Source organism: Polypterus senegalus, chromosome 7 (assembly GCF_016835505.1).
Source record: "Polypterus senegalus isolate Bchr_013 chromosome 7, ASM1683550v1, whole genome shotgun sequence".
In the NCBI taxonomy this organism is placed as follows: Eukaryota; Metazoa; Chordata; class Cladistia; order Polypteriformes; family Polypteridae; genus Polypterus; species Polypterus senegalus.
The window spans coordinates 146,336,017-146,359,521 of NC_053160.1; the positions used below are offsets into that span (position 1 = coordinate 146,336,017).

At 39.7% G+C, this 23,505-nt stretch overlaps 1 protein-coding gene across 3 annotated transcripts in view; it reads right to left on the reverse strand.

Annotated features, from left to right (window-relative positions):
* The window catches only part of svep1 (sushi, von Willebrand factor type A, EGF and pentraxin domain containing 1), a 348,473-nt gene that overhangs the window by 273,449 nt on the left and 51,519 nt on the right, over positions 1-23,505 (reverse strand). For all 3 annotated transcript variants that reach the window (XM_039759390.1, XM_039759389.1, XM_039759388.1), the window contains exons 2-3: positions 5,195-5,450; positions 4,536-4,712 (exon numbers count right to left, since the gene is read on the reverse strand). In XM_039759390.1, the coding sequence (XP_039615324.1) occupies positions 4,536-4,712; positions 5,195-5,450 (433 nt within the window). The remainder of the gene's footprint in view (positions 1-4,535; positions 4,713-5,194; positions 5,451-23,505) is intronic.

Below are 23,505 nucleotides of genomic sequence, written 5' to 3' on the forward strand. Positions count from 1 at the left end.
AGCGGAAAAGGGTGGAGTGCCCTCTCAGGGTTGGGGGAGATCCTGCCCCAAGTGGAGGAGTTCAAGTATCTGGGGTCTTGTTCACGAGTGAGGGAAGAATGGGCGTGAGATGACAGGCGGATCGGTGCGGCATCCGCAGTGATGCGGGCTCTGCATCGGTCTGTCGTGGTGAAAAAGGAGCTGAGCCGTAAGGCAAAGCTCTCAATTTATCAGTCGATCTACATTCCTACCCTAACCTATGGTCATGAGCTATGGGTAGTGACGAAAGAACGAGATCGCGAATACAAGCGGCTGAAATGAGTTTCCTCCGCAGGGTGTCTGGGCTTTCCCTTAAAGATAGGGTGAGAAGCTCAGTCATCCGGGAGGGTTCAGAGTAGAGCCGCTGCTCCTCCGCATCGAGAGGAGTCAGATGAGGTGGCTCGGGCATCTGATCAGGATGCCTCCTGGACGCCTCCCTGGTGAGGTGTTCGGCACGTCCAACGGGAGGAGGCCCGGGGAAGACCCAGGACACGCTGGAGGGACTATGTCTCCCGGCTGGCCTGGGAACGCCTTTGGGATTCTCCGGAAGAGCTGGAAGAAGTGGCTGGGGAGAGGGAAGTCTGGGCCTCTCTGCTTAAGCTGCTACCCCTGCAATCTGACCCCAGATAAGCAGAAGAGGATGGATGGATGGATGGACTAAAACAACAAAAAGCTCTCATGGGCTTCTGAATGCTTACTTTCAGAAAGATGCCCTCCAGTTAGAATAAAGAGAAGTAAAGGCTTTCAAAACTAATACCATTTTCTTTTAGAAAAATGAAAGCATTGAACAATATAACACTCTAAGCAGAAAAGGCAGTTGTAAGTAACACCACCAATGCTTATAACGGTTAAAACTTCTGTGCTTACTGACATTGACAGCTGTTATACAGGATTGGAATTTTAAAACCATCTACATGAAAACAGGCCATTCTGCCCAAAAAAGCTTGCCAGTCCTATTCACTTAATTCCTCCAAAGAAATATCAAGTGTAGTTTTGAAGATCCTACTGTCTACCACACTACTTGGTAACTTATTCCGTGTGTCTCTGGTTCTCTTTACGAAGTCTCTCCTCATAGCTCATACCTCTTATTCCTGGAATCAATTTAGTTGCTTTTCTCTGGACTTTTTCTAGCATTTCTTTCTGTTTTTGGTAGCCTGGAGACCAAAACTGTACATAGTACTCCAGGCGAGGCCTAACCAATGCATTATAAAGCTTAAGCATAACCTCACATTCTGTTAGCCTTCTTAATGGCTTCTGAACACTGTCTGGCAGTTGACAGTGACAAGTCTACTATGACTGCTGAATCCTACTCCATTTTTAATTTTTACTTCCTACATGTAATACTTTATTTATACTTGAATTAAATATCTGCCATAAATCTTCCCAAGCATGTATGCTGCCCACGTTCCTCTATAATGATTCAATGGATTCAAAATTATCTGCCAATCCACCTAGTTTGGTATCATCTGTGAAAATCAGCAGTCTGTTATTTGCATTCCTATCCAGATCATTTATATACAGTAAATTAAAAAGAGAAGATGATAAAGACTGATAATTGTATTCACCATATTACTCACCATTCTGAATTTGAGTTCTGACACTACTTTTTTTAGTGTGCCTAACACACTCCAGTATCTCTGTTTTACTGTGTTTGCTCATTGCTTAACTGTAAGCTTGTGTTATAAAGGTGTAACTGCCAATGTGCTATCAATGTATTTATATGTTCTGTTTGTGAGTGTATATAACGTGTGCAAAATGCAGAGGACCAGCAAAACCCATTTTACCTTGGATGGTCAGTGGTCACCTTTTTATAACACTTGATATGATTCAGGTGTGCAAATTTGATTGATAGGATCGACCTGAAAAGTATCAAGGAAACTATTTTGAAATCGTGTTTTTTCTGTAAAATGTTTTGTAATTGGGGGTAGGAGGTAGCAGTAGAAGTGCTTAAACTGCTAATTGTTTTCTTTTCTTAATTTTCTAAAAGGTTGTCAACCTCTAATTGGCTAAACATTTAAACCTTTTTTTTTTCTTTAATTTGGATTCCCATTTTACTCACTACCAAAAAAGATACAGCACCACTAGAGAAAGTCCCTGAAAGAGCAAATAAACATTCCAGGACTCTGAAGTAGAAGATATGAAAAAATACTGTACATATGAAGTAATAGAACCTTTTCATTTCAGAATTTAGAGTTTAAGAGTAGACTTGTCAGAAATGTTCAAAATTATAACAGAAATTAGTATGCTGGTGTCAGGTGTCAGGTAGCTTTGTTTAACAATTATGTTCTCCATCCATCCATCCATTTTCCAACCCGTTGAATCCGAACACAGGGTCACGGGGTTCTGCTGGAGCCAATCCCAGCCAACACAGGGTGCAAGGCAGGAACCAATCCCAGGCAGGGCGCCAACCCACCGCAGACAATTATGTTCTTTTTTCATTAATTGTTTTGCTATTTTTCCTAAATAAATTTCTTCTGGTAATTCTGTTCAGCATTTTTTCATTAGTTATCTTTTTTTTCTTAATCATTGAGCTATCAGGGTTACTTATTTTATTATTATTGTTTTACTTTTCCTGTTCCCTGCTTCTCTTTAAAGATAATACTTGTGGTTATTTAATCTTCTGATATAATACACTACCGTGGCTGTTCTTTTGTCTGTCCAGGATTTTAAATCACCTGTAGCTTGCAAATTGTTTGACCTATTGACCTGAAATTTGGTACACATATACTACGTGATGTCTACTATCCACTTTCAAGGGGATGATTGACCTCTAAGGTTATTCCTCTTTTGGTTTTTATTTTATTTTATTGTAGAATCAGCTCTCAGCAGCAGCCAGCAGGATGGCATGCGGAGCATGTTGTACGGGCACCGTTCTTCTTCCTACCACCTTCGCCATCACTTCCCGTACCTCTTCATATCTTAAATCATTCTTGAGGCAGATTGAAGACTTAAGTGCCAGCTTAGGTGAAAAATTAAGGAAAATGTACTAAGATATTGCAACACAAACACTGACTTACTCAGTTTTAACGTGAAAAGATGCTAACAAAAGAAGAGATGAAGCAGGCCGCTAGGAGGGAGAAACGAAGAACTACTCAGGAAGCAGCAAGCACATCAACCTCTGAGCAGACGAATGCTAAACGTACAGAAAAAGAGGATGAAAACTATGAATGCTCAAGTCAAGTGTATTCACTGCACGTGATCATGCAGTGCACCGTTACTGATTATAATCTATAATACAGTATCATTATTTATTTATGTCGATTGTTTAAAAGGTGTTCCCTGTATTGGAGTGGTCTTTTTGCATTTTTTTGTAGTTATAATTTTCTTCTGATTATTCATTGTCCATTGAGGCTTTATTTTACTTCATTCTGTTACAATTAACAATTGAAAACATGGTTTGACAAGGTATTTTCCCTGTTCAGTAGCCTTTCTGTTTTTCTGTTTTATCTAGTTGGCTTTTTCTTCTCATTAATTAATTTTTTTTTATTTGAATCTCAGCTTACTTTTTGTAATGACATTATTTATTGTAAATTTAGTCTTTGGTTATTCTTTGTTTAAGAGATTTAGTTTCTTTCTTCCTTGAATAAGCCTTTCCCATTTTCTTCCACTAAACTAATTTTGACACATTATTTAGTTTTTCATGGCTCACAGTTTTTTTTCTTTTTATCTTGAGAGCAAATCGTAGCAGGTGAATGTTGACAGGTACTTTAACAGCATGGGGAACAGATGGAAGCTTTTAAAGGTAAATTTCAGTCAAATTTTAGAAAACTTTTGTTCACTCACAGAACTATACAAATGTAGTGAAAGTTATCAAATATTTCAGTAGACACTAGTTCTCAAAATCTTAAAATGACATTTTCCACTAGTTAGGTGAATACTGTCTGACAGATTTTATTAAGCCAAATGGCCTTTTCTCATCAAAACTGTTCTTATGAGTATACCATGAGATAGGCTACTTTTTTATGAGCTAGATGCTTCTAAAATAAGATGAACTAGATTCCCACAACAATGTATTAAATTAAGGAATTTAAGAACTACATTATTTCATATTTACTTTCCACATTTTCTTGGTCAGATTCATTTGCCCTATAATGAATGCCTGTCACCAATCACTTTAAAAGCATGTATTTGGACTATGGACAAAAAATTTAGGCAACACGAGTAAGAGTCAAACAAGGACTAACTGCTAAAAGGTGTGAAGTTGTCTGCTGAGCCATCATACTAGATGAGACTTATGGGAGAGGTGAACCTTTCTCTTCCTAAAATGAAGAATTCATATTGTAAAATCCTAAGTGGTCTAAGAAAAAAAGGTTACATCTGTCCCATTTTACTTTGACTACTCCAGACCAGCTGGCTCATTTTACCTGTATTTTGATTATTTTTCTGTCACACCAGGTCATCTTTAATTTTTGGGCAGTACTATAAAAATCACAACATTTCCTTCACCATGTATGGCATTATTCTCTCGTTGCCAGTGTACTTAGAGTTAATAAAAGTAATTGATTTGAAATTAGTACCTGTGCACTCATTTTGAAGTCCTTTTCCATAATATCCCTTCTCACAGACACAGTCATACTGACCAGAGCGAGTGCCACACTTGCAGCTTGCCATTACATCGCAACAGTCCTGCCCTGCATCGCACAGGGATGAACAGTGGGAAATATCCTCTTGAATATAACTCCCAGATGGAAGATCTGAAAATTGATGAAAGTAGTTTAAAGGAAATTAAAATCAAGCCCTGCAATTTGTTTTGACCTTGAAAACATGTGTTCTTTTCATTGTCAATTAATTAACCTTGCAAACCTCATAAGGCAGAGATTATTCATGAACATAAATATGACCTTTAAAAGACCTTTAAAAGTGAAGTTCTACAGAAATGCAAACCACAATTAATCAACAATTTAAGTCTTATAAAACTCTTTCCCACATTCACTTGATTGTTAAGCTAATCCTTTCCCAGCCCTCTGACTAGCCTAAACATTCAAGCACTTCTTCAACTTTACATCTTTTATGCAACTGTAAGACCCTTTAAGCTAAAATGAAATTCTTACTTTTTTATTCCTGTTTACTGTTAATGTTCTGGAACCATAAGACAATAGTTACACAGAGAAAAAATAAATAACCAATAAATAATGTGCAATTATCAGCATGTAAAACAAAAACAATGAACTCTTACCTTCATGAAGTGCTCGACGTGCCAACGCCTCAAACTCTGCAAAGTTGTGAACAAAGTAGCAGTGTTCTTCCTTGGGAAAGGATGCCATGTCATGAAGTTCCCGTATGTTTCCTTGCCATATTCCAAAGGTGAAAATTTCCACACCCATATCACGCAAAGAAGTAGCCGTAGGCCGTGGATCACCACCATTGGAGTAGCCGTCTGTGATAAGGAATATCACTTTGGTAGCATTTCGGTTTGACTTTTCCAGTATTTGCTTAAGAAAAAAAAAATGACAAGTGAAATCATAGTAAAGATGTTTTAAACTCAGCTTAAGTAATAAACCATAGGCAGATTCATTTTCTAGTACAAAGGAGCACTCGACTGCCGCACTTAGCAAATACTTCATACAAGGTCACAGTGAATTTAATTACCCGAATGGAAAATTAATTTTCCCTTGTGCAGTACAATAGAATAAAAATGACATCAAAGGAAAAAGATTAAAATAAAGAAATGCTCACTTTAGTATGTTTCTGTTCTTCTTGAGATACTTACTCTTCATCATTTAACAGTGTTACTTCTTAAAGTAAAAAATATTCTGTTTATTTTATTTTGTATTGGAGGATTTTATCACTTGTCAAACTTCTAAAACAATTCGGTGCAAAGGATGTGAAGGAACATTAAGGATTTGATTAAGCATTTTAGTGGAAGGTCTGGATGTAGCTAATTGGAAAATCTTTAGAAAATTACTAATACCACAGTAAACTAATGGAGCATTATTTTTATATGAATTTAATTATAATTAATATTAATGTGGCAATAATAAATATACAATATGCATTAAGGTACACAAATGTTGATTCTACACTAGATTTAGAAAGTTTTTAGATGCCTTCAGTTTCTGCACAGTTTATTGTATTGGGGATTTAATTTTAAATGGACAGCTTATCAAACTACACTCAATAACCCATAATGACAAAATCAAAACATGCTTTCAGAAAGGTCTGCAAATTTATTAAAAATCAAAATCTTAAATCTCTCGTTTGCATAAGTATTCATATCCTATGCTGTGATGCTCCAAATTATGGTCAGGAGCATCCAGTTTGCCTTAAATATCCTTGAGGTGTGTCAGAACTTGATTGGTGTCCACCTGAGGCAATTTAAATAGATTAGACATCATTTAGAAAGGCACACATCTGTATATATGAGGTCACACAATTCACACTGCAGGTCAGGACAAAAACCAGGAAATGAAGTCCAAGGACTTCTTTGTAGACCTCTGTGATCAAACTGCAAGACATAGATAAGGGCAAAGGTATAAAACCACTTCTAAAGCTATGAGTGTCCATAGGATCAAGAAGGACCTTGGTAAAGGATGTGACCATGAATCCAATAGTCACTCTAACAGAGCTTCAAAAGTCCTGTGCGGATAAGCTGTTGGTGAGACACTTATTTCAGCAGCACTGCATCAATCAGGCATTTATGGTAGAGAGGCTAGACAGAAACTACTCTTACAACAGTTTAAGAGACTCTGAGATCATGGAGGGAAAAGATTTATTGGTCAAATGAGCCAAAAATTCGCACAGAACTCTAAGCAATATGACTGGCAAACACCAGGCACTGGTCATCACCTGCCTAATACCATCCATATGGTGAAGCATGGTGTGAGCATTATGGTATGGGGATCCTTCTCTGGGGAGGGAACAGAGAGGCAGGTCAGAATTGGGGGAAGGAAGAATAGAGCCAAATACAGAGAGGTCCTAAAAGAATACATTCTCTAGAACACACTACACCTCTTAGCGGAGCAACGGGTCACTTTTTGGCACAACAATGACCTGAAGCATACAGCCAAGACATTGATGTAGTGGCTTCAGGATACATCTCTGACTGTCCTTGAGTAGCCCAACCAAAATCAGGCCTAAACCCCATAGAACGCCCGAGGAGAGGCCTGAGGATGTCAGTTTACAGATGTTTACCATTCAATCTAACAAAGCTTCAGGGGATTTGTCAGGAAAAAGGGATAAACTGCCCAAATCCATCCATCCATTCAGAGACTTACCCAAGAAGACTCAAAGCTGTAATTGATGCCAAAGGGGCTTCTACAAAGTAATGAATAAAAGGTCTGAATATTTATGTGAAGGAGAGATTTCAGCTTTTAATTTTGAATAAATTTGCAAGCCTTTCTGAAAACATGTTTTCACTTGGTCGTTTTGGGTTATTGAGTGCAGATTGAAGGGCCAAAACGGTAAACATCCATTTAAATTAAATCTACAACATAATAAAATGTGCAGAAAGTGAAAGTATCTAAATACTTTCTGAATCCACTAAATGTATTTCTAGAATTTCTATCAAGGTATAAATGAAATATTAATTTACCATCCATTCATCTGTTTTCTTAAACGTTTTATTACAATGCAAAGTTAGTGAGAGATTGGAGTTAATGATGGTAGCAAGAGGCACAAGACAGGAACCGGCCTTGTTCACACATTTGTACACCCGTGCTCAATCATATCAAACCAATTTAAAATTTCCAGTCAATCTAAATTTCATATCTTTACAACCTGGGAGAAAAATCCATAAATAAAACCTACTATTCCGATGTGCTAATCCATTAATTATTCAGTGTGGATCAATTATTTTATGTAATCCACAATTACCTATCGATTAATTAATTTTGTTACAGTTAAAAATATGAACAGTTTAGACATAATCTGACAAGGTGAAACACATCATTGTTGCATTTAAATTCCTCTTTATCCTGAATGGTGCATATTTGCTTTTTGCTGCAAACTTTCCTTTACAAAAGTGATTCCCATTCCCTATGCTATAGCTTGTCTTTCTGTATAACTGGGAAATACTTTCAAAGTGCAAGGCTATAATGGTAAATGGCATGCTGGTCAAGGTTAAATAATGTGCTGAACTGGCATAAAAAGTACAAAATTTTTATTTTAATTTTTTTCATTTTGATTACTATTTAATATAATATTGTGTTCTCCCCGTGTCTGCGTGGGTTTCCTCCGGGCGCTCCGGTTTCCTCCCACAAATCAAAGACATGCAGCTTAGGTAGATTGGCGATTCTAAATTGGCCCTAGTGTGTGCTTGGTGTGTGGGTGTGTTTGTGTGTGTCCTGCGGTGGGTTGGCACCCTGCCCAGGATTGGTTCATGCCTTGTGCCCTGTGTTGGCTGGGATTGGCTCCAGCAGACCCCCGTGACCCTGTATTCGGATTCAGCGGGTTAGAAAATGGATGGGTGGATGGAATTTAATATTGTTTCTTTGTATCAGTATACTGCTGCTGGATTATGTGAATTTCCCCTTGGGATTAATAAAGTATCTATCTATCTATCTATCTATCTATCTATCTATCTATCTATCTATCTATCTATCTATCTATCTATCTATCTATCTAAATATGATAAATGTCTTGTCAACCTAAATGATCTAAATCTGAAGTAAAACATAAAGTCACTCTTAACTTGGAAAGGTAGAAAAGAACATCACCACAATTACTTCACATCTACTAAGATGCTTATGATTTCTGAACCTCACCCTTTTTGTGTGTCTAAAGTTAATCTTCTGTCATGAATGATTGCTTAGAGAAAAGCTAACACAAACCTTTCTACAAGATGAGAACCCTATTTATTTGAAATTGATTGTCAAAAGTCAGAAGAGCATATGGCTCTTTTTAATTTTTCAGAATTTTGTAACTGCATTTTAATGAACCAAACTTTAAAAAAATATTTTAAATATCTGTATGTACTACTAGATATACAGTAACTATGAAAAAGTCTTAGACCACCCATGAAAATTAGTTAAAGAGATAATAAATATTTATTTGCTCATGAAAAAGCTATATAACATTACAATAAATACACATTAGAACAGGTCATTCAACCCTACATTGCTCAACAAATTCCATTATTTCAACTTTTTTAAAAAACTGTGAAGTTGAGATTTAAAGGTTCCTAAAGTATGAATATTTAGTACATTACTTGGTAACTTAGTACACAAACCAATGACTGACTCTGTGAAGACATTCCTAGTCATTGTAAGCTTGAAATGTACCCCTAAGCAGCTTCTGTCTGTGCCCCATTGTCTTTTTTCTGTTACAGTACAGCTACAGTATAACAGGCTTTTACCCCCGGCTCAACTTTGTTTTCTTTTAAGTCTATATTTTACTGTTTGCCTGTTCATTATTTAGTAATTATTACTGAGTATGTTTTTACTTTAGTTTGTATGTATTTACATTTATTTTGTTACTTAATTGCATTGTATTATTGAAGTATATTTATTTTGTTTTAATGTATATATAATGGGGCAGCACGGTGGCTCAGTGGTAGCGCTGCTGCCTCACAATAATGAGACATGGGTTCGCTCCAAGGTCCTCCCTGCATGGAGTTTGCATGTTCTCTCTGTGTCTGCGTGGGTTTCCTCCCACAGTCCAAAGACATGCAGGTTAGGTGCATTAGCAATCCTAAATTGTCCCTAGTGTGTGCTTGGTGTGTGCGTGTGTGTGCTCTGCAGTGGGCTGATGCCTTACCCAGGGTTTGTTCCCGCCTTGTGCTGGCTGGGATTGGGTCGAGTAGACCCCTGTGACCCTGTGTTAGGATATAGCGGGTTGAACAATGGCTGGCTGGTGAATATTTATGGCTGTGTATATAATGTGCTTCAGGGGGGTAGTTTCCCCAATGTCAAAGTTCAGGGATTGCTCTTGGCCTTTAGATTCAGGCAGACAGTGTGGTGTAATGGTTAAGGCTTTGGACTTTAAAACCCAGAGCTTGTCGGTTCAAATCCTGCTACTGTGACCATGATCAAGTCACTTCACCTGCCTGTGCACCAACTGGAAAACCAAAAAGAAATGTAACTACTTGTATCATACATGTTGTAAGATGCCTTGGACAAAGGTGTCACATAAATATCTTGGACAGAGTCTGTTAGGATTGATTTCCTTTTTCTGAGGTTTTTATAGATTTTTCTGTCAGTTCTGGCAATCAGACACTTATTTTATTATTTTGGAGTCACTGATTCTGACATCTATTTGTGGTGATTCTCTTTCATTTTGATGGTTAAGAATTTTTTTAGACTGCTCTGTCCATCATTTTAGTTTTCATGATCATTGCCATGAAAGACAGAGCTCCTGTCGTTAGGGCAAAGGTGCTAGTTGTTAGAAGGGTATTCTCTGAGGTCATGACACAACATGATCTCTCTTTTAGGCTCTTTTTGCTAAATAAAATTTTGGTTAACAACTTCTTTGCTTGCTTTTTGAACACACATTTTCTCTCTTTAGGTAATACTGTTTGATCACTTGGTATTGACCCTGTTTTGATTTTCATCAGTTCTCCTGGCTCACTCTCAAACCTAGTTTGCCTGCATAGAGAGTAAATGTCCACTGAGGAACCATTCAGTTCTGTACACTCCTGTTTTACATTTTGGAATGTAATAGATTTCACCGTCTGTAAGTACTTTATTATAATTTCTGGCTTCTGGACTTTGACCTTTGTTTATAGTTTATGATTATTGGATTCAGACTGGGTTTTATTTGCTCTTGTTTTCTGTTTTAGGCATCACTCTTTTTTTATTCATTTTTGCTTTGGTTATTGCTTATTTTTTGTTAAATGTCGTTTTGTCCAAATAGAACAAGGGTTTGATAATTCCCTTCCTGCCTTTTGATAAGTTGTTCGAGATTTTTTGAGTTTTCTTTGGGCCCTTTCCTCTTCATTGTCTATGTAGGCCAAAGACTTCTGCTGAGTTTGTGGAAAAGGCTGATATTGATTTCTAGTCTACAGAGAACCTGAGTGTAGAATTTGGAGACTCAGTCTGGTAGCCTGAAGGAATTATAACAGCTTTTTGTGGTTGCTTAAATTGGAAAGGTTTAATTCCTTCAACATCTCTTTATAGTTTATACTCTGCCATTTTGTTATTGTGAAGGTCGCTGACCGGGAAACATACCCAGTCAGAATGCCCGCAGCATGGAAGGACAGGGGGAGACAGCTTGCAGAGGGCTTTGTCTCCTCTACAGTGCCTCCTGGATTGTGGCAATACTTTGACTCAGCCCTGTTGTGTTTCGTGGTTGCTGCCACTGGGTGCTGTGGGAACTTGGGAGTCCGACTTTGTCAGGCTTTCACCTTACCCAGCTGTGCTTCCAAGCTACAGATTTGTAACACTGGAAGTGCTTCCAGGTGTAACATAAAAGGAGCTGCCTGCCACAACTCCAGGAACCAGAGTCAGGAAGAGGTGAACAAAACGTGCTGGAGGTACGGAGGAGGCAGTGGCCAAGACAGATGAAGAGAGAGAAGAAGACAATAACAACAGAGTTGCAGAGTGCTGTGTGCTATTGCTGTGCTTTGTTGTAATTGTTACCGTAGTGGGAAATGCTTATTGGAAGGGCTTCCCACATAATAAAATCCTCTTGTTTGCTGTGTTTGAGCCTGTGTGTGTTGGGTGTTTGGAGAGCTGATGGTCCTAATGGTTCTTCTCTAGGCTTTCTCAACCACTGTGTTATTGTTTTTTGTAATATGTAGATTGAGGTTACACACAAGATTTCATATGAGCCCTGTAAGCGTGTGTCATCATAAATCTATTTTATGTTAAGAGATGAGGCTAATAGGTTGAGAAGGTGGAAAATGCAATTATATCATTTTTAATTATAACAAACAACACAACACACAATTTTAAGGAAACTAACCCAATATACCCCTTCCAATCCAAGCTCCTTGTTTCCTTAGCAATGTTTCAAACATAGCACAAATCTGTCTGAAACAACCTAGTCTGGCCACTTTCCACATAACCAACATCACTCGTTCTACGTAGCGTGTGCTGGACTGAAACACATCTTTTGACGGTATGTTTGTAAATGGTGAATGATTGCCATGAATATCAGCATGGATATAGCAGGAATAGGTTTGAGCTTGTCACAAGGAATGGGGCACTGAATAGACACAATATACCTCAAAGAAGTAACACATCTTCATATCCTGCTACCAAAAACCTAAGATATTTTACAAATAACCACTCAGTTAAAGCTGTGAAGCTTATTTGGCCAGCCAATGGTCTTTTTAGCAGTTCTCAGGGTTTCCATTTCCATTTTACTAGTCTGTTCCACATTCCTCTTAGTCTTTGTGCGAAAAAGTATTTTTCTGATCTGGACTGTATCTCCCCCTTAATATCTACTGGTCTCCTTAGTACATGATTCACTATTAAATTGAAAGAATTTTACAGGGTCAACTTAATCAATGCCATAGGAAACTTTTGAATACCTGAATTAAGTTCCTGTGCAGCCCTCTGCTCAGGACTAGAGTTTTAGGACATTCCCACAGAGAATAGAGCATTGCCATTAGATGCGTGACACATGCTTGCTTTTCTTATATTTATTAGTCTTTTATTGTTTATTTAGCTAAAAATCCTTATTGTTTAAAGGTTTTGGCAAAACCAAAATTTCATGTTATGCAAATATACCTGTCACAATTCTAAGATAAAAGAAGACCTCAGTTTAGATCAGTTGAGGGACCAAAACTCACTTAAGAACTAGAAGGAGTCTCAGTGTGTGTGTCAAGGAGGGTTTGACAACTGAAGCAGGGAAGAACTTCTGCAACAAATAAGCACCGACTCAACAAAATCCTTTTCACTGTACTGACTTTAGTACACCATATAAGGCATCATATGCAGCAGTGATCACATTACCTGTTTTGAAATGTTGCTGAAAATAGTGATTCTTCTTCTTCTTATCTTACTTGTATTTTTTTTTCTTGCATTATGCCAACTGTTAGTTCTTGCTGTGCCCCTGATGCTGCTGTGATTAGTCTCTGGGACAATGTGATTTCTTCAATGGCAGAAATGGGTTTAAACAATAGAGGAATGAATGCATGCATTTCTTAAAGCATTTCTTTTTTCATCATATATGATACTTTTAATGTGAAATTATTAGAGAGGACTGACTATGATGATTTTAAGAAAGAAGGTAAATTTGGATCTGTCATGATTTGTTATGATTTTGGATTTTCAAAGTTTATCTTTGTGTTCTTTTCTTGTGGGTACTTTCGGTTTTGACCCTCTTGTTCTCTTGATCACAATTATTGTCTCTTGTAATGGACTTCAGCTTCATTTCACTTTATATCTTTTTTTTGTTTGTTTTGTTTTTGACTTGCATCACCCAAATTTTCCTCAAAAGTTTATCTACCAATTCACTGACAGGACAGGACTCTTCATTCAGCATCACTATACTGAGCTCAGTGTTAGTACTTCTGAGCTATTTCATACTTGCTGAAGGATTTCACACAGCAAACTCTTACAGGTTAAATGAACTCTTATAGTGTAAAGTCATCCTTACATATGTATACGTTGTGGCGGGCAACTAGGTCCCATGACCAGTCAGGACGCCCCATCTACTTATGTTCCAGGGGAGCTGTACTTCCCCCGGGACTCTTGGTGGCAGGATCCCTGGCTGACGATGGTGCCTCAGTTTCCCGCAGGGTCTCATGGGAGATGGAGTTCTCCACAACCCTGTGGGGATCTGGGGTGGCCGCCAGGGGGGTGCTGCATGGATCCTTGAGCCAGCTTGGATAACTCTACAGCCCCGCCTGGAAGTGCAATCAGGAACAGGTGATCAAGCACCTGAAGCACATCCATGTGGGCTATAAAAAGGACCGGCAATCACCACTCAGGGCCAGAATCAGGAGGAAGAGGATGAGGTTGCCTGGGAGGAGTGGTAGTGCCAGAAGAAGGGTTGTGTGTTGTGGTTTAAGTGCTTTTGGGACTGTGTATTCCTGTGGGGTTCACGGGGAAGACGTGCCCCACAGGTAAAGAAAATGAAAGTCTTGTTGTGTTTTTATACGTGCCTCTGTGTAAGTCTGTGCCGGGTCGGGCGCTATATAGCGTCCATTTCACAACATGCAAACAGTATACAGTACATATGATATAGCCTGTTAACCTTTAATGCAATGGATTAACATATGTAGTTTATATTGTTGCTGATAGGTAATGACCAATGTATTCAGGGATTTTTGGTAAGGAGGACAGATGTTTTGAGGTAAGGTAGTTATACTCAGCAATCCTATAAACCTATAATCATAGTGTTGGAGGATGGTGACGTGTTACATGTTTATTATTGCATACAAGTAAGAATTTCATTTACCCGTGAAAATAACCCTATAAACCTGTACACTTCAAGTGGTAATTTAAGACTTGTGATTTTACAGGGTAGACAAGTGAGATTTTGTTCACAGAATTTCTAGTAGTCATTGAATATAATTCTACAAATCTGTTAATAGTTGTTGAAGTTTAGTTTATTATTATTCTTATATCACATAACATAACACAAGGTTCCCCATTCCTCTTCACATTACATCAGTCTGTTGTCATGCTTTTTGTACAAAAGCTGAGATTCTAATAAAGATAAATACATGAGAACTTTAATGAAATCTCCTCTTTGCATGATTCCTGTAAGTTAGTAAAGGAAATGGATCAAGTGAAAACTGTCACAACGTATTAATGTTTTTATATAAATCACAATATTTCAAAATTAAGATATAAACTATGACAGAAGGGGATAAAAGATAATGAACTGAAAAGCAAATAGACATTTGCACTATTCATAACTTTAAATTAAACTCAGAAACTTGAGCACAAGATGACATGATGATGATGATGATAAATTTACTTTGAACAATCAAAGGAGTCATTTGCAAATATTTTTATTATAATGTTAGAGAATTTATCTTATGTATTTCATGATGAATACCTATGCAGTTGTTTTTTATAGACATACATAACTGAAAGAAAACCTCTGCAAGCAAATGAGCTGTCAATAGCAAAATTATTATTGCAAATGGAAATATTCTGTAGCCTATCTCTGTTGGTGGAAGTTAATTACAAATATAGATATTGACTGTAAGCTGTCCATATAAACTTACACAGTGTCATTAAAATATGAATTCCAATGTACCTGATATTAACAATGAAATTTACAGAAAAGACAGATAGTTCAATTCAATTTAATTTATTTTTGTATAGCATAAAGAGCTGTGACATGTTCTCAAGTAAAATGCAAATACAACCTTTACTAAACTAAGTACATAAAGACACAATGCATTTTCAAACTAATTAACATAAATGGAGCTCAGCACTATCTGTGCCTTAATTAATTGTTGAATTATTGACAGTTGACAGTGAAGAAGAGGAAAACAAAAACTCCAGACAGCAGAATTCCTGGAGAACATAACCTCTGGAGGCAATGACAGAATCACCACAAAGTGTATACTACCACATCAACCCACTGCCATAAATCAAGCCATCCATCTATCTATCCTTGCATTTTCTGAACCAGTCATTCCTATGTAGTATTGCAGTCAAAACCTTTCATGATAGCACTGGAAACGAGACATGGATCAGTCTTAGATGAGGCACCCATTCACTGCATGACACAAACAGACATACTAATTCAGAGGCAGCAATTTGTTAGTTTCAAGGTGAAATTGTTGACATGGTCATTGCTATCAGAGATATGTCAGGACCTTTGAGTGGTCTGTAGCTCACATTGGAGAAGGGGACATTACACAAGGCCTGCTTGTATTTCTGTTTTTTAATTTTACAGGGAGTCTAGATATAACTTCAGAGGGATCGTAATATTCACATCATGGGCAAAAAATGTCAGTCCATCATTGCTGATTATATTTGAATAATAGGCTAGATATCCCCCATTGAACATACAGTATATTTTGTTCTACTGATAGATAAATGAATTATTGTCTAATTACAAGTAATACTGAATGCAATCACTTTCAATTTTAAGAGCAAATTTTCAAATGGTAGCACATAAAATCAAATATTTTTTCCCCAGGAAGTGTCTATTGTCTGTTGTTGTATAAATATTCAGTCAGCTACTAGAAATTATTATCTGGTACTAGGGCTGCAAAGTTTAGTTGATGTAATTGATGACATCGACTAATGCTGCATCAGTGCCACAATGTTTTCCGAAATGTACTATAAGGTCATTTGTCAGTCTCATCTTGGCATAAAAGATGACTTATACATTAATGAAATGTAACTGCTTATGGGTAACAAAAACATCTCCATTCTCACTAGGTTCCCTTATTGCAATATGAGTAAAAAATCAATTGTCTCAATTATTTTATGTTAGTAAAACTGGACACTGGTGGAAATTGCCTTTTATGTTGGCCTTTACACCTAAACTATATGAAAACTGAATGTAGCACCTTGTCAGGCATTAATGGCTCCCCTCAGAGCAAGCATGATGGAACTGATGCTTGTCTGAAACATTCCTGACCTGTTAGGAAGTTCCCTCTATTAGGTGCCTGTTGCCAGAAAGTCAGCCGCTATTAAAACGGGCACTAAGCAAACTCCTGTCAATCATGAATAATCCACTGCATCCACTTAACAGCGTCATCTCCAGACAGAGGAGTAGCTTCAGTGACAGACTTTTGTCACCGTCCTGCTCCATTGACAGACTGAGGAGATCGTTCCTCCCCCACACTATGCGACTCTTCAATTCCACCCGGGGGGAGTAAATGCTAACATTAATTTTATTTTAATTTTTTTCATTTTTATTACTATTTAATTTAATATTGTTTCTTTGTATCAGTATACTGCTGCTGGATTATGTGAATTTCCCCTTGGGATTAATAAAGTATCTATCTATCTATCTATCTATCTATCTATCTATCTATCTATCTATCTATCTATCTATCTATCTATCTATCTATCTATCTATCTATCTATCTATCTATCTATCATATGAACAGGTGAAGCTCAGTTTCAGGCATTCTGTTTTTCTAAAGCCAGGCTCAATTCAACACATAGTTGAAGGTGAATGGATCTTCGAAACATAAATCAGGCTCATAAACCAGTCATCACCGGGCAAGAAAAAATACTGCCAGTCTCTAAAAGCTTGTACCCTTCATATATGCTTGTCTGCATAGCCTCCAGGTGGCATCAAATAAGTATGAAGAAGCTATAGGGCATGATATTTACAGCTTTCTGTGCACAGGAAGTGAATCACACTTGTGTTTTTACCTAATGCAATTATTCACAACAAGTGATTGCATTGGTTTCTAATCATAAGAAGTGGTAAAAGGAAACCTAACTTAGTAAAACCCAGGTAAGTTTTTCATGGCAAATGCACACAATTGGTCCTCCTAAGAGGCAAATATAAATTAATCTGTACATTATATTCATTACTTTTGACGTATAATGTTTGTCATGTCAGTGCACATTACAATAATGATTCAGCAATATGAATTATTATGTGTATTTAGGTTTGCCTGAAATTCCTTACTTAAGAAGGGTGTTGTCATTTCCCAGTTTCTTCAAAATTCTGCATACAGATGGGTTTGATTTGCACATAAATATATGCAAGTTGTGTCAAGTTTTCTTTTATGAATCTCTATTTTTGTGTACATAAAGTAACTCAATTAACATAAATCCAGCATCCATTTATATCTTTCCCCGTCTTCCCACTTCATCCAATTACTTTTCTAAATTTTAACCAGCCACATCTGCATTTGTTAACGACCTGCTTTGTAAGATGAGGCTGACTACTTGTGTACTGCACCCCATCCCCACCACAATTCTTAAATCCTGCCTTCATGCCATAACCTCGACTGTTACAACAATAATAAATACATCCCTTGACGCTGGCTTTAAGCCAGAAACTTCTAAAATTACTTCTGTAACCCCAATGCTAAAAAAAAGTCTTGATGCTGACAGTTTTAACAATTTTCATCCTATTTCTCAATTACTTTTTCTGTCAAAACATTTTGAGTTCAACTCACCAATTACTTAACTTCAAATACATTGATGGAGCCCTTTCAGTTTGGTTTCAGAGTGCAGCATAGCTATGAAACTGCTCTGCTTTGGGCAACTAATGATTTACTCATGGCAGCAGACTTTGGGAAAACCAACATATTAATTCTGTTAGATTTCAGTTCAGCATTCAACACTATCAGACATTATATTCTATTGCCCAGAATGGAGAACATTTTGGGTATCTCTGACATTGCCCTCCAGTGGCATAAGTCCTATCTGAATGATAGACAAGAGTTTGTTAGTCACATCAACAGCAGATCCAGCTCAGTGCCAGTCACATAAGGGGTTCCTCAGGGCTCTGTCCTTGGCCCTCTATCATTCATATTTTTGGACTGGGTTATCATTTTTATGCAGATAATTCTCAACTCTATTTCAATGTTAAAAGTGAAACTGCACCAGAGATTTCTCAGCTCACAACTTACCTCAGTGAAATTAAAACCTGGATGGAGCATAACTCCTTAAAATTAAATTGCAATAAGCTGAACTCCTGCAAAATGGCACAACTTAAGAAAATTAGCTCTTTTTCAGTCACTCTTGACGGTGATCTCATTAGACCTTCTTCTAATGCAATGAATGTTGGCTTCATTTTTGATTTTTCCCTTACTTATTCTACCCACATAAACCACATTAAGAAACTTTCTTACTTGCACCTCCATAACATATCCCATGTGCGCTCATTCATCTACATTTCTAATGCTGTGAAACTTGTCCATGCTTTTATAACATGCAGCAACAATTATCATGACTCCCTACTGGCAGGTGCCCCTTCAAATCTTATATCATAGTTGCAGTTGACTCAAAACTCTGCTGTAAAAGTCCTTACATGAACAAGCGACAGCAAGCACATAACACCCATCACACTTCGCCTTCACCTGCTCCCTGTGTCTTACAGAACTGAATATAAAATTCTATTAATTACCTACAAAGCTTTAAAGGGCCTCACATTAAACTACATCAGTGACGTTCTCCATCGCTCTGCTCCTGTTTGCCCACTGAGGTCCTCTGCTTCTGGCAATCTTGTTGTGCCCCACACTAACCTGCACTCTATAAGTGACAGGGCCTTAAGCTGTATAGTGCCCAGGCTTTGGAATGACCTCCCAAAATTAATTAGATTCAGCCGACTCAATTAATTCTTCTAAAAAACAACTCATAACTCATCTGTTCCAGAAGAATTTTAACTTAATCTGACATTCTTCCCTTCTTTCAGTTACCTCTCTGTTTATATGTTCAGGATAATTTGTCTGTGTTATATCACAAATTATGATATTTCTTCAGGCTTTTACTCTAGTATTGAATTGTATTATTTTTTATTGTCTTCAATTCCATTTAATGCTTTGTATATCCTGTTTTTATCGGTTTGGTGATCTATGCAGAAAATATTTACTTACAATGTTACATATAAACTGCTGTTCTTTCTGAGACTCTGTGTAGCACCTTGAGCATGGGAAAGGTGCTATATAAATAAATTATTATTATTATTATTACACATTTCATGCCTGTTTTTGTGAGTACACAAGTTTTAAAAATCTGACCCCTTACTATTCTTCAAAGCAGAAAAAAAACTTTGTGGATTTATCTATTAACCATACTGCACAAATTTGGCATTAACCCTAATATATCTGCATACATTATATTACTTTATTCTAATTTAGAAGTCTCAGTCCATATTAACAACATGAACTCAGATCACTTTGAATTAAAATAAAGAACAAGGATGTCCTCTGTAATCAATGCTTTTTGCGGTTGCCATCCAACCATTAGACATTTATCCTGGAAGAAATCAGAGATAAAGGGAATCCTTAGAGAAGACCTTGAAGAGAATTTATTCATGTATGCAATTTGTTGCTTTATATCTCAGCACCCTCAATCATCTCTACCTTTGGTTTTTAATTTGCTAGCAGAATTTTATAAGATACCTGGATTCACAATACTTTTGAATAAAAGATTGGTTTTTCCAGTGAACTCTTAGACAGACCAGGCCAGGCCATATAACTGTTTATATGTTATTGAACATTTCAAATATCTGCTTATCACCATCACAAGTAAAGATCTTTTTAAACAGACTTTTGGGAGGACAATGGAAAAAATCAAACAAAATATTAATAGATGTCTCCATCCACTCTGCTATAAGCCTACACTGAGCTCCCATTCATTCTCCCATTGTTGGACCACCTCTAGACAATGATGTCATGTGGAGTATGAGGCCAACAGATACTCTGGCCCGACTGGCAAGAGCTTAAAACTGAAAAAAAGGACTAAATATAAAGTGGTTGGAAGGGGGTGTACCAAAAGAACAAGAACAATGATTGCATTAGCTAAGCCCTTTGTTAAAAAAATTCATTTTGTGGGCACTCCATGATTCTGCTGCCAGTGTCGCATATTCAAAATGTGAAATGGGCTTACCATCCTTGTTCCATCAAGCAAAGATGTCCCCTCTTTTGGTCTGCAGATTTTGTCTGTTCATATTATTTGAAAGTAGCTACCTTGCATGCAAACTTAGGCTCATGTGATGCTTCAGAACAAATAGAAGCAGGTTTAAAAACATTTCAAATATAAGAAATAAACAACACACTAATACGCAATACCTAAAGTCAAAGTTTGCATGGGATTCTAGTGGAAATCCATCCATCCATCCTCTTCCGCTTATCCGAGGTCGGGGGCAGCAGCTTAAGCAGAGAGGCCCAGACTTCCCTCTCCCGGCCACTTCTTCCAGCTCTTCGGAGAATCCCAAAGGCGTTCCCAGGCCAGCCGGAGACATAGTCCCTCCAGCGTGTCCTGGGTCTTCCCGGGGCCTCCTCCCGGTTGGGCGTGCCGGAACACCTCACCAGGGAGGCGTCCAGGAGGCATCCTGATCAGATGCCGAGCCACCTCATCTGACTCCTCTCGATGCGGAGGAGCAGCGGCTCTACTCTGAGCCCCTCCCGGATGACTGAGCTTCTCACCCTATCTTTAAGGGAAAGCCCAGACACCCTGCGGAGGAAACTCATTTCAGCCGCTTGTATTGCGATCTCGTTCTTTCGGTCACTACCCATAGCTCATGACCATAGGTGAGGGTAGGAGCGTAGATCGACTGGTAAATTGAGAGCTTTGCCTTACGGCTCAGCTCCTTTTCACCACGACAGACCGATGCAGAGCCGCATCACTGCGGATGCCGCACCGATCCGCCTGTCGATCTCACGCTCCATTCTTCCCTCACTCGTGAACAAGACCCGAGATACTTGAACTCCTCCACTTGGGGCAGGATCTCTCCCCAACCCTGAGAGGGCACTCCACCCTTTTCGGCTGAGGACCATGCTCGGATTTGGAGGTGCTGATTCTCATCCCAGCCGCTTCACACTCAGCTGCGAACCGATCCAGAGAGCTGAAGATCACGGCCTGATGAAGCAAACAGGACAACATCATCTGCAAAAGCAGTGACCCAATCCTGAGTCCACCAAACGGACCCCTTCAACACCCTGGCTGCGCCTAGAAATTCTGTCCATAAAAGTTATGAACAGAATGGTGACAAAGGGCAGCCCTGGCGGAGTCCAACTCTCACTGGAAGCGGGCTCGACTTACTGCCGGCAATGCGGACCAAGCTCTGACACGGTTGTACAGAGACCGAACAGCTCTTATCAGGGGTCCGGTACCCCATACTCCCGGAGCACCCCCACAGGATTCCCGAGGGACACGGTCGAATGCCTTTTCCAAGTCCACAAAACACATGTAGACCGGTCGGGCAAACTCCCATGCACCCTCAGGACTCTGCTAAGGGTGAAGAGCTGGTCCACTGTTCCGCGACCAGGACGAAAACCACACTGTTCCTCCTGAATCCGAGGTTGACTATCCGGCGGACCCTCCTCTCCAGAACCCCGAATAGACTTTTCCAGGGAGGCTGAGGAGTGTGATCCCTCTATAGTTGGAACACACCCTCCGGTCCCCTTTTAAAGAGGGGACCACCACCCCGTCTGCCAATCCAGAGGCACTGTCCCGATGTCCATGCGATGTTGCAGAGGCGTGTCAACCAAGACAGTCCTACAACATCCAGAGCCTTAAGGAACTCGGTATCTCATCCACCCGGGGCCCTGCCACCAAGGAGTTTTTGACCACCTCGGTGACTTCAGTCCCAGAGATGGGAGAGCCCACCTCAGAGTCCCCAGGCTCTGCTTCCTCGTGGAAGGCATGTTAGTGGGATTGAGGAGGTCTTGAAGTACTCCTCCCACCGACCCTAGCGTCAGTGAGGTCAGCAGCGCACCATCCCACCATATACGGTGTTGACACTGCACTGCTTCCCCTCCTGAGGCGCGGACGGTGGACCAGAATCTCCTCGAAGCCGTCCGAAAGTGTTCTCCATGGCCTCTCCAAACTCCTCCCATGCCCGAGTTTTGCCTCAGCAACAACGAAGCCGCGTTCGCTTGGCCTGCGGTACCTATCAGCTGCCTCCAGAGACCCACAGGACAAAAAGTCCTATAGGACTCCTTCTTCAGCTTGCGGCATCCCTCACGCGGTGTCCACCAGCGGGTTGGGGATTGCCGCCACGACAGGCACCGACCACCTTGCGGCCACAGCTCCGGTCAGCCGCCTCAACAATAGAGGCGGAACATGGCCCATTGGACTCAATGTCCCCACCTCCCTCGGGGCGTGGTTGAAGTTCTGCGGAGGTGGGAGTTGAAGCTACTTCTGACAGGGGACTCTGCCAGCCGTTCCCAGCAGACCCTCACAACACGTTTGGGCCTACCAGGTCTGACCGGCATCTTCCCCCACCATCGAAGCCAACTCACCACCAGGTGGTGATCAGTTGACAGCTCCGCCCCTCTCTTCACCCAGTGTCCAAGACATATGGCGCAAGTCCGGCGACACGACCACAAAGTCGATCATCGACCTGAGGCCTAGGGTGTCCTGGTGCCAAGTGCACATATGAACACCCTTATGCTTGAACATGGTGTTCGTTATGGACAATCCATGTGAGCACAGAAGTCCAATAACAAAACACCCTCGGGTTCAGATCGGGGCCATTCCTCCCAATCACGCCCTTCCAGGTCTCACTGTCATTGCCCGTGAGCATTGAAGTCTCCCAGCAAAGCGAGGGAATCCCAGAAGGTATGCCCTCTAGCAACCCCTCAGAGACTCCAAAAGGGTGGATACTCCAAACTGCTGTTGGCATACGCACAAACAACAGTCAGGACCCTTCCCCCACCCGAAGGAGGGAGGCCACCCTCTCGTCCACGGGGTAAACCCCAATGCACAGGCTCCAAGTGGGGGCAATAAGTATGCCCACACCTGCTCGGCGCCTCTCACCGGGGGCAACTCCAGAGTGGTAGAGAGTCCAGCCCCTCTCAAGAAGATTGGTTCCAGAGTCCAAGCTGTGCGTCTTGGTGAGTCCGACTATATCTAGCCGGAACCTCTCGACCTCGCGCACTAGCTCAGGCTCCTTCCCCTTCAGAGGTGACATTCCCGTCCCAAGAGCCAGTTTCTGTAGCCGAGGATCAGACCGCCAAGGTCCCCGCCTTCGGCCACCACCCAACTCACACTGCAC